Source organism: Taudactylus pleione, unplaced genomic scaffold (genome assembly GCF_031769625.1).
Source record: "Taudactylus pleione unplaced genomic scaffold, aTauple2 ptg000077l, whole genome shotgun sequence".
Taxonomy (NCBI): domain Eukaryota; kingdom Metazoa; phylum Chordata; class Amphibia; order Anura; family Myobatrachidae; genus Taudactylus; species Taudactylus pleione.
Window position 1 is genome coordinate 4086354 of NW_028284479.1, and position 12570 is coordinate 4098923.

A 12570-nucleotide genomic window follows, 5' to 3' on the forward strand; every position below is an offset into this window, starting at 1 on the left:
TATCACGCCTTGCTACATGAGATAACCTATGTTTTTAGAAACACACAAATTATATTAAACAAAAAATGTTGTACACATATTAGTGAGAGATAATTTACCATATGGGCAAACATAGAAAGCAGTTATACTCACTTTTAATGGAATTTTAGGCGTGTGGGCAGCTTCTTTCTTGGCCAGTATTGCCAGTCTTTTCATAAGCCACATCAACGTGGCAACTCTCTCCTCTCCTTTGTCCTTCTCGGTGTCCTGCTCATCCCCAGAAGCCTCCTGCTCCGTAGTGTTATCTTCTTTCTCTTCATTATTGTTTTGTGTGTTATCCACCTCAGGGTGAAGGAGGTAGATTACTTTGGCCACATATAACAAATTCTTAATGACCTTGAAAATAGAAATATCATTAGTATATAAAAGGCCAGGCATGAATTCCTTTTGTGATATTGTAAGTTTGGTCTATAGCAATGCTTTTCTTCACTAAACATTTTATGTATTGATTTTGCCCCATTCTCCAACATACTACATAAATTAAATGATAGTATACGTGGACTGGCCACAGATCTCTTTCCTAAGTCATCATTTTATACAATCTCAAAACATCCAAATAGAAACCACCATGATTTTCAAGTAGTACAAGACTAGTTTGGGATCCCTGGGAAGACCTCGATCATTCTTGGCCATGCAGCAATTTCCGCTAACTTAATCCAAATGTGCACATTTGGTCACCAGGAATATAAACATTTCCATGCCAGTGGACAATATTTGCGTTGGTTGTAAATTGGTCATACATTCTTGGTCAAAAACAGACTTAGGACGGACGTTTATGCAAATTTGTTTTTCTTTTTTTTGGAGGGAGGGTCATATTTGAGAGTCAGTTTGGAACTATTGATTTCAGATCAAACCAAGCTGATATAGGTATAATCAATTCGCATATGTCAGTTGAATTTGACATGCCATTGCATATTTTGCATATCTGAGAAACTTTCATTAGAGAAAAACAAAAAAAAAGGACACCATTTTTTTTTTTCTGACTGCGGTTTTCTTAGAAAAAGCATGCCTGCTCGCATTGAGGCAATTTTATATCCGACAGAAAGAAAGTAGCCGAGTATGGTGTATTACCGCTGTATGACTGTAAAGGACACTGCAGACAAATAAACTAAGTACTGATGCAGGTAAGTTCTTGAACACCTAAAGAAGTGGCTGCAAGCAGTAGTCTCAAGAAGGACAGGACCATTGTATTATGCAAGCTGCATAATGTAGAGCTCAGTTATAATTAAGGAATAACTCTAGAAATTTAGTGCCTCTTCTTTTGCCAAGACATAAGGAATTGCACAGTTAGGGTATTTTTCATTCTAATTTTTTCCCTTTTAGCTTCATCTGAAACCAATGTCTATATATGTTTAACCACCCACCCTACCCACTTCATTAGCGTGGCCAGGAGATCCACCCAATCTTCCAGGGGTGCGGGGGACTACCAGAAAAATATGGAGTCTCCCGCACCTTCTAGGAGACTAGGCAAGTATGATGGGATGTATTCCCTGACGCAAACAGTGTCCATATGTTACTGGTCCCAACCTGCAATGCACGCACCCCAGCAGATAGAGGTAAATATGTTATTTTTATGTGCACCTTTTCTGAGCAGAATTTATATCAAATATGCACAAGACCCATTATTTGTGATCAAGATACTAAGCAAATTAATGAGAAGTCACTACTGGCAAGCTCCTGTAGGGGGAAGTATATTTATCTTAAAGATTTATACATGCAATGTGTCCCATATAATACTCTGATAAGATACTTCAGCCAAAATTGTATTAAAGATTCTGTACATTACACAACTGGCAGAACTTTATTTTATCATGTGTATGTTATTTGTGTGAGCACCTGTGAAGGGAATTCTTTGTGGAATCGGTATGAAATACCGCCGGCAGCGCCTTGCCGACATCAGCAGAGTTCCCGGCAGCGGAAGCCCGACAGCGCTGGGAATCCCGATCGTGAATAGGTAAGTATTCTCTAACCTAACCTAACCCCCTAACCCTCCCTAGCCTAACCCTAACCTTCCCCCCAAGTGCCTAACCCTAATCCCCCCCCTCTAAGTGCCTAACCCTAACCCCCCCCTCCCTGCTGCCTAAACCTAAGTCCCCCGGGGTGGTGTCTAACCCTAACCCTCCCCCTAGCCTAACCCTCCCGGGGGGGGGGGTGCCTAACCCTAAGTCCCCCACGGGTGGCCTAAGCCTAACCCTCCACCCCTCCCGCGGCTGTCGGCTCGCGGCTGTCGGCATCCCTTCGATCGGGATGCCGGGCGCAGGTCTACCGGCATCGGGGAAATGCTGGGCGTCCGGCGTTTCATCCCTCGCCGGGATATGACAGTCGGGAAGCCGGCTGCCGGTATTAAGGCAGCCGGCTTCCCGATTGTATACCTTCTTTGTCTCTACGAGGGAAAGCTAAACACCTGTGGAGGCTATTTTTCTGTATGATGATCCTCTTAGAAATGACACTGGCAAAGGCCTCACTAAAGCTAATCATTTATTCATTAGGACATATACCTGTTCCCCCAGGGACTGGTCAAGAAATTTGGACTTCAGCTGATGACAGAAAGCAAGAGCAAGGTCTTTCATCTGTGAATACAAACAATACAGTGTAAGCAACACCAACAGATGTGTATACAAATCTCTAAAGGCAGGCCATGACAAGACAAAACATAACTGATGTATATGAATTATTACCCATTTTAAAACATAAAAAGGATACATAGTTTATAAAGAATTCAACCAATTATTTTTTTTAGAATACAAAGGATGTTAATAATATTAATAACAATAAGCTATTTATTGAAACAGAATGAACTGTGTAATTAGATTACAGGCTTTCACTGTTCTCTGAGTATAATTGTTGCATGTGCACTTACACAAAAAAATATGCTTTAAATATATTTTCCCTCTTTCTTTCTATACTTCGAAACGGGATTCGGTTAATTTACCTACGGCCGGGATGCCGGCTGCCGAAATCCCGAACAGTGTTTGAAGACCGGCGCCGGAATCCCGACATGGCTGGAGATGCAGACGCCGGAGTCACGACAGCCACCACCCCAATCGTAAGTATAGCGGGGCTGGGTAAGTGTTAGCTGTGGGATTAGGGGAGGGTTAGGCACCCCGGGGGGAGTTAGGGTAAGGCTGCAGGAGGGGGAAGGTTAGGGTTAGGCTCCAGACAGGGGGGGTTAGGCACCACAGGGGAGAGGTTAGGGTTAGGCACTAAGGGGGAAGGGTTAGGCACTAAGGGGGAAGGGTTAGGCACTAAGGGGGAAGGGCTAGGCACTAAGGGGGAAGGGCTAGGTTTAGGCGCGGGATAGTGAGGGTTAGGGTACAGTAAATGAGGGTTAGGGGGTGAATAGAGCGGGGGAACACTACTTACCGTTCCCCTGAAGGGATTGTAGGTATCGGGATGCCGCTGTCAGTCTTTTGACAGCCGGCATCCCAACTGTCGGGATATCATACTGATTCCTTTGAAACAAGTAGATGAATGTGTGTGACAGGTGAAGATCTTTCTGGTTACCTTTGCTTCCAGGTTATCTGCTAAGAACACAGCCTGAGATTCCGGCTTGGTGTTCTTCTTCTTCTTTGCCTTTCTGGTCATCCATTTACTGACAAGTTCCTCAGGTTTTTGAAAAGAAAACAACATTCCAAAGATCTGGGAAGATGTTAGCCAGACCCAACTATGGGGAAACCACAAATGGGACTGAACATAACCTGAAACATGAAGAAACAGGATAAATCTATTGAGAGTATATTGTATTGCAAATATAATGGCTATTGTCCCTTTTATGTTTCATACCACTTTGCTGGGCTTGACGAAAATTCTCATTATAGTGTTGGAACTATCAAAGGATTTTCTCAACATAATGTCTCAGCTGCTGTCTACATTCTAGGACATCCGTTCACCGTTTTGTACAATATTTCACTGTGTTCAAAGCATCTATAGTCTGTGTGTAACCACTGTGCAAGTAGGTGGAGCTAGAGCCAACCCACAGCCAATCAGAGCATAAGCACATTCAGTCAAGGTATAGCAAAAATCCAGCAGCTAGATAATCCTCTCTTCTACCACCTGTTCCCATCTCTGCCCTCCCCCTTAGTCTACTCCTCCTCTGGTACCCTTCACCACCTCATCCATTTTTAATCATTTCTCTTCCACCATGGTCCTGTTATCCCACCACTAAGCCCAGCACCTCTCCCATCTCTCCCAGTCACCACTCCTCACCTCCACACACATCAAACTAAACTCCCTCCTTGCTCACCACCTGCAGTTTCCCTTCCTCGATCAGGAGTCTACACCATTTGAACACTCTCTTGCTCTCCCTGCTCCAAATCACTCACCTCCAGGCTACAGCAACCCTCATCATTTCATTCACATCTCTCCACTTAGCTCTGTCCCTCTCTCCTGTGCCCTCTGGAATACCAGGTCGGTCTGTAACAAACTAGTCCCCACGCATTACCTTTTCATTTCAAACTCCCTAAATCTCCTAGCCATCAGTGAATTCTGGACACCACTTTTCCCACTGCACTCTCTTCTGGTGGACTAGCGTTTTCCCCTACCACCTACCTGCCCACACCCTGGGTTTAGCATGGCGGTGGTGTAGGGGCCCTTTTATCCCCCTGCTGCTCCATCCAACTCATACCCTCACAACCATCCCTTTCACTCTCTTCCTTTGAGGTTCATGCTATTACCCTTCTTCCAACATGATCACCTTCGAGTAGCTGTCATCTATCTTCCCCCTTGCACTATTTCCAAATTTCTTGACAGCTTTGCTTCTTGGCTCCCCTCCTGTTGCCTGTTCCCATCTTGACCTCAGTCTGGCTTTCATCCTTCCCACTCCACTGAAACTGCCTCCTTGCTGTCAAATACAAAGGCCACTACTCCCTGCTCATTGTCGTTAACCTATTTACTGCTTTTGACACTGGACCATCCTCTCCTCCTGAAAATCCTTCACTCCCTCTGTCTGCGTCATTACTGCCCCCTCCTCTCTGACAATTCTTTCCTTTGTCTCCTCTAATGATTCCCCTTCTCTCCCACTTCCTCTACCGATAGGTGTCCCACAAGGTTCTGTTCTTGGACCTCTTCTATTCTCCCTTTATAAATAATCTTTTGGTGAACTCATTATCTCCTTTGGCCTCCAATATCATCTCTATGCTGCTGACACTCAGATCTATCTCTCCTCCCCTGACCTTTCCCTTTCTCTCCTCACTCCCATCTCCAGCTGTCTCTCGGCTATTTTCTCCTAGACGTCTAAGCACTTTCCTAAAATTAACATGTCTAAAACTGAGCTGATAATCTTCTTACCACATGCCAAAACCAAAGAAGATCCTGCACATAAACTTTAATATGTATGTAATTAGTATTTAGAAAACCAACATGTATACATATAAGTCCAGTCATATAATGGGGGTAACATCTGGTTGGTGGTGCTCCTTAGAGTCAAAATACAGTACATTAAACAATAGGGAGAAAAGAAGACTCCTCCTGGGGCACTCTTAATTGTAAATGTATGTGTATATTAAAACATAACTTTTAATAAAGGCTTTAAAATATTGTGTCTTAGACTATCATTTTATCCACTTTTCTGAGAACATTCACAATAAATAACAATTATATATGCAATATTACAATAACATATATATCTCTCTCTTGTACTGGCAAATAATCATGAAGTATAAATGGTGATGTATTCATTCTCCAAATCCTATGTCAGTACCAATTTAAAACCGTACATTGCGAAAATATCTTATGAATTGGAGATTCTTGATCAAGAATAACATCTAACAGTCATATGAGTTGTTGGATCAGAGAAATGTCTCCTAATGTTACTCTCGGAAGCTTTGGTATGGTAACATATGCCTTTAGGTGTGTGTTCATAAGCAGGTAAGTTTGTACACGTATTAATCACCCATAAATAAGGTGTATTGTTACAGCAGAGTATTAGTGTGAAACTAGGCAATTTAAATGCAATACAACATGTAATACCATGCAATTGTCCTTTAGAAGGTATAATTCACTCTTAAACCCCTATCATCGGTGTCTTACCTATATACTCTTAATAAATAGTAATAAGGATTGTGTGTGTATGGCAAGTTTGATACAGAGAATGATATATCAGAATCTATACAGCTGCTGCCATACTTCTGCTTTTTATGTGTGTGCTACTGAAAGCAGTGAATATCTGAGCGAGAGTGCAGGGGAAGACAGCCAGATTCTGATGAAATTAGAGGAAGAGATTGGATCTGTTTTTGTAGATATGTACCACACCTGTCACCTCTGTTGGTATACACCAGTGCAGGGGAGCCACTGGGCTAGTACCGCAATGAGAGTCCAATGTTAGAAAACATACAGATGATGGGTGGCTTGTTAGAGGTATTCAGACATTTGTGATATGGTATAGCAGGTATCTCTTGTCAATGATTTGCCAACTTCACAATCAATGCTACAAAGTATTTAGCACATTTTACCTATATTTAGACACCACGGTCGTGCATCATTAAATACATGTAAATACAGATACTGTACCAGGAGTTGTGTGGTGGTCCAGCTAGTGCACTGACTGGAACCACTTTACAGTAACTGGACAGGCATTTCGCCTTCATGTGGCTTGTTCACCATGCCCAAGTGTAGTGTGTCCCATATCCATATTTATACCTAAAATGGTGTCTGTTACAGGAAGTGATCAGTATCATTTCCTTTAAGTCAGATTAATAGTTGACTAGTAACCAATCATGTGGGCCAAAAATGGTGTCTTTTTACAGGAAGTGATCAGTAACACTTCCAGTGGTCAGGTTGATAGTTGATTAGTAACCAAGCAACCAAGTGGGCCAATGGTATCTCTGACTCGTCCAAGTCTCTCTGACAGACACACTGTATGTCCTGACCTATGGGGATATTACGTCATGTAACCAAATGTTATCTGAGCAAACTCATGTTGGTGAGTTAGACATTGCACATTTATTGTGTTTTAATAGACTATCTTAATGGGATATGGATATTCTAGTTATGTGTAATCATTTGGGTTTAAGTGGGTTTATTTGTAACTGGGTTTTAAATATTTTAGCTAAATAGGCCCCAGATGATTCAGTTGGGAAGTTTAAATCGGGAGAAGTGTTGTTAAAAACTTGTGCGCCACAGGATTGTGTCCTCAGCCCCTTATTATATTCATTGTTTACCCATGACTGCATATTGTCTAAGCAATCTGTTAAGATCATAAAATTTGCAGACGATATTGCAGTCATTATGTTGATTAGTAACGAGGATATGGTTTTTTAAAGGAATGCGGTAGTAAAAGTTGGTAGTAAAAGTTGGTTATTGAGTTTAGGAAAGAAAATAAATTGCCTAAGCTACCAGTAGTGGCAGATGGCCTGACGACTGAGGTGGTGGAGTGCTTCACATTTATTGTATTTGGATCTCGAGTAATTTGACATGGTCATTAAGATCATCTCCCCCTCACTGCCTACAGTGAAACCTAACCTTTGGGTTCTGCTACCCTGCTGCTTATTTGGATATTATGACTGTGGATGCAGCAATGTTTTGTACTATAGGGCACTTTTTTCTTGGTTTGTACAGGAAAATTATAACTAGTAAACAAATGTTATTCCCCTGTAAATCGTTAACAGGGAAGCATACATACCACATATTTTATTAATGCTCTCTCTGTACTTTGGCAGCTCCATAACATTACACTCCTTCATCAGCTTAGCAACCAGCGTAAGTAAAGTGAATAGCAGTCTGTCAGCCGCCTTCTCTTCGGTCTCCTCTTTTAACTGCAAAACCAAATAGAAATTCAGAGTTGCGCCACAAAACATGGGCTTCTTCTGGTTAATCAGACAATAAGATACTCACATCTTCAAAGTGAATGGGGTCGATCTCTCTCTCAATTATCATGAGAATAGTTTCAAGCCTCCGCTCAAATTCAACCCCTTCAACTTCAACAAACAAACCGCAGGTCAAGGCACCTAACCTCTTGTGAACAGACTGAAAAGTGAACAAAAACACCTTTACTCTCCAATATCAAATACATATAAAAATAGTATACGTCATTATTAGCAGGAACACACATCCATTGTAACAGGAAATAGACAGCTAACCAGATATCACTGAGACACACACATGCAGAATCAGGACGGAACCACTCTGCCCTGACCCTACCCTCGATTCATTCTAACCGCTGTCCAGATAACACAAGTGGGTGTTATGAAAACACCCACTTGTGTGAACCCCCACCAACACTGTGCACAAGCCCCACCCATTGATTTCTCAGTGAATCAGAACTTTCTCACCAAAATCAACACAGTAGGGCGGTATTTATTTATCTAAACAATGAGTCCTAATTATTATTGCTCTAAAGTACTATGAAAATGTAATGCAGCAAGAAAAGAACACACTTTTAAAATACAGAACGAGGGTGGATTGGTTGAGGATACCGTAACTGTTTGGTGGTGTTGGCTACTCACCTTTTCATTGTTGAGCCACTGAGTAACCAATGAGAACATCAAATCCTTCTGCTGTTCATTGACTTTATCAAGAAGAGATTTCCCTGCCAGGGAAGCCATTCTCTTACACTTTGTAGAATCATCATTCACCATTAGCAAAGCCAGGGGAACAAACATCAGACCACAGTATTGGTTAAGTATTGTCTAGGGGGAAAAGAATAGAAGAAATGTTGAGATTTTGGAGATAAAAAAGTAATTTGACTGTGACTGCAGAGAACAGGACTTAAAGCATCTAATATTTGCATGTGTAAAAGGAATTAAATTATTTAGGCTAATCTGACATGTGAATTTCTTGTAAATAAGTCACATTTTTTTTTACAGAATATGAAAGCCAGATCTTACTTGTGGGAATGTTTGGAACAAATAAGCAATCATTTCCAAGGCAGAATCTCTTCCAGTTTCATATTCATAGCTACGTCAAGAAGAAAGATTTTTTTTAATGCTTAATACTGTGATACAAATAAGCATGTTTGTAGAGAGAAAACCATTTGTGAAATACTGCTGTCATATGTCTACAATCTCATACGTCCTATGTCTGCATTACAACTTTATTTTTTGTTATCTTTGAACAAATGCTGCTGGATGCATACTATGGCTGACTAATTTAGAGACAGATGTCCGTATAAATAGAAACCGCTTCTCTGAGCAGCAGTAACAATACTGCCATCATTCTCACCTTCCTGTATTTTATATGTTTGCACTGTTGAAACAAACATGGGATATGTATTGTAATTATCACTTCACATCTTGTATAAAATACTTTATAGGATTAGGAAGACTTCCTTGTGGGGTTCTACACACATCATCGGTGTTCATTTTTATTAATTTACACATGACCAATCCTCACTTGTAACAACACACACCAATTCTACACTGCTCAATAAAATGATTTCTGACCACAGAACATATGGTGATAGCACAGGTTATCAGATCAATCGTGTCAACGTGTCACTAGATGTTGATGTAAAGCTGAGCACTTAGTACACATGCAAAGGCAATATTTCTTCTTCAGGGTCCATAGGGCTCCACAGGGAGACAATAGGGTGTAGGTGGTACTTGGAGGACCGCCGGACACCAACAGCAAAGCTTTTTCCTGTCCCAGGATGCTCCCGGTCATTCCCCCTATACCCTGCCCACAGCCTGAGGGCAACTCAGTTTCGTTGGTGCCGAACTATTAAGCAGCCCAAGCTTTATTTTTAGGATTTTATCTTTAATTTTAATTTTTACTACTCCAGGGGACAGGTAAGGTGGATCCCCACCTCTCCGGAGACAGACTGGAGGCGCTGATGTGGACACTGGTTCGTCCGGGACACCACTAGACCACAATACTGGCACAGATTAAGGCCAGGGACCCAGTGGTTGATGTCAGCATAGGGGAGAAGGAACTCTCCCTGCATCCCTCCCCCAGCTCATGGCGCCATTCCACTGCGGTATTGCCACCCCTGAGCTGCTCCTCCCTCACCCTCCACCCCTCACGGCAGCCATTTTCTGCATTCAGGTCTCCGGGAACGCTTGGTCCAGTCTCCCTGTATAACTCTTCCAACGGCCAGGTTATAGATCGCAATTTCCTACCAGCCACGACGGTCTGTGTAGTTGAATTTAGTGCCCACTGCAGTTATATTGTATGCTCTGCATTGTATGTGACTTGTGCTGGCGCTGCTGTTTATTTTTCTCAAACTGTCAGCTTATACCTTTCCCTTACTTTCATTATAACCCTGGAATACTGAGGTATAGGGGGTTTAGTGTACCTCACATCTACCTATATTTGTGAGGGCTATCACATACTGTATATCTGTGTTGCACACTACACTGTGCCATATTATACATGAACTGTGCCAGATGTGTGCTACAATTATCCTTGCAGCTATGTCTGGCAAAGGCAAGAATAACAAGCAGCCTGCTGCTCCTACTCTGGTGTCCTGCAAGTCCTGCTTAGCAGGCTTGGTTTCAGAGGATCTCATTCAAGATGGTCTAAGTGCATCTTGTTATACGGCACCTGGCCCCGGCATCCTCTCCACAGGACCCCCCCTGGGCTACCTTTTCACAGGTGTTGGCAAAAACTGTGGACCACCTAGCTAGGTGGTATCTCCCCCCCTATGGGATGGCCACAGCAGGTACTCCCTGTGAATCCTTTGCCTCCCCCATGGGTAGATATACTTTCTACCTCAGGGCAGAGTCTCGCAGCTACCTCTACAATCTTTCAACAAATGCTGCAAAAGGAGAGACCCTTACCTAGTAAACCTACTAAACGTGTTGTGTTATCTTTCCAGTCCACCCAGCTACCAGTTTCTGAGTTATCTTCTGGGTAGGCAGAAGATGCAGACCTCTCACTCTGACTCCCCCTCGGGAGAGGAGGAGCCCCCCCTCTAAATTGAATATACCTGCACTTGTGAGAGCTGTAAAATCTTTTCTTCAAATAGAAGAGACAGAACCCACTCCTAGGGCAAAACAGCCACTATTTAAGCGACAGAAGGTAGTTTTGCCAGAATTTCCTCACACGGATCAGTTATCTGAACATATCTGTGAAGCATGGAATATACCTAGTAAAAAGTTTCAGCTGCCTAAACGCTTGATTTCCTTTTACTCTCTTCCAGCTACTGATTGCACTAAATGCAGTGGATTCCCACGTGACACGCCTAGTTAAGAACGCTACCTTATCTATAAACATTGCAACCTCCTTAAAGACTACGGATAGAAGTATGGAAGCTTACCTGAAGTCTATATACTTTCTTACAGGAGCTATTACTCGTCCTGCCAGGGATACAGCTTGGGTGGCAAAAGCCATTGAGAGTTGGGCAGAGGCCCTAGAAGATACATTTCCCTCTGATGCTTCCAGGGAACAGCTGTCATGCATATCTCACATTAGAGATGCAGCTTTGGATACTTTCCTCCTAGCTTCAAAGGCATCTGCTACTTCTGTGGTAGCCCGCCGTATTATTTGGCTTCGCGCATGGAAAGCAGATTCGGACTCTAAAAAGGCTTTGGAGTCTTTGCCTTATTCTGGGGAGAACCTGATTGTGACTACCTTGTCAGCTTCCAAGACGGCGTTCCTGCCCTCTGCATCTACTACGAAGCCTCGGATGTCATCCTTTCGTCCTCAAGGAAAAGCTAAAGGTCAGATCTTTCCACGGCAGTCGCCATCCACAGAGGCCTCCAAGCCTAGGACCAAACAGGCCTGGGCTACTAGATGTCCACCTACCAAATCTGAGGACAAGAACTCAGACTGACGGGGCGGGCCTCTCCCTGGGGACTCCAAGGGTGGGAGGCCGACTTCTTCAGTTCACCCAGTTCGGGTGTCAGACCACCTCAGACGCCTGTGTAATAGAAGTGGTCTCTGACGATACGCCCTCTTATTCCTGAAGCGGCCCCCCCTAGCAGTTCTTTTACACATGTTCTCTAACCCTGCTTCTCCAGAAGGCCATTCAGTCCTTACTACTCTCGTGGGGTAATAATTCTGGTCCCCTCATCACAGAGAGAAAAGGGCCATTATTCTACTCTTGTCTTTGTTCAAAAACCCAACAGGTTTTATAGGCCTATCCTGAACCTCAAGTCTCTGAACAAATTTATCAGGGTGCCCAGGTTTTGTATGGAAACCCTACACTCTATTGTCCTGGCTATGAAGCCTGGGGACTTTATGGCGTCTCTGGTCATTCAGGACGCTTACCTACATGTGCCTATAAGCACCTTCACCTCAGCAGTATCTCCAGTTTGCTGTACTACAGCAACATTACCAATGTCAAGCACTGCCTTTTGGGCTTCCTACAGCTCCTCGGGTCTTTACCAAGATCATGGCAGTTATGCGGCTTTCTTCGTCGTCAGGGGATCAGACTGCTCCCATATTTGGACGATCTTTTGCTCTTAGAAAAGCTCCCCAGAAATTCTTCACCGCCATCTACAAGTAACCATTGTCTTTCTACAAACGCACGAGTGGCTAATATAATGGAAAAAATCTTCCCTGACCCCTTCTCGAAGATTGGTACATCTAGGAGCCTTCCTGACTGTCAGGCTCAGAGAATCTTCCTGACAGCAGACAAAATCTCTGTATTACTTC

The 12570-nt window shown here is 43.0% G+C and overlaps 1 protein-coding gene across 1 annotated transcript in view; it reads right to left on the reverse strand.

Moving 5' to 3' along the window:
• UTP20 (UTP20 small subunit processome component) overlaps positions 1-12570 on the reverse strand; it is a 184114-nt gene that overhangs the window by 12909 nt on the left and 158635 nt on the right. Inside the window, exons 53-59 of the mRNA XM_088467851.1 lie at positions 8862-8931; positions 8481-8663; positions 7870-8001; positions 7658-7790; positions 3544-3737; positions 2538-2609; positions 133-375 (exon numbers count right to left, since the gene is read on the reverse strand). Coding sequence (XP_088323977.1) covers positions 133-375; positions 2538-2609; positions 3544-3737; positions 7658-7790; positions 7870-8001; positions 8481-8663; positions 8862-8931 — 1027 coding nt within the window. The remainder of the gene's footprint in view (positions 1-132; positions 376-2537; positions 2610-3543; positions 3738-7657; positions 7791-7869; positions 8002-8480; positions 8664-8861; positions 8932-12570) is intronic.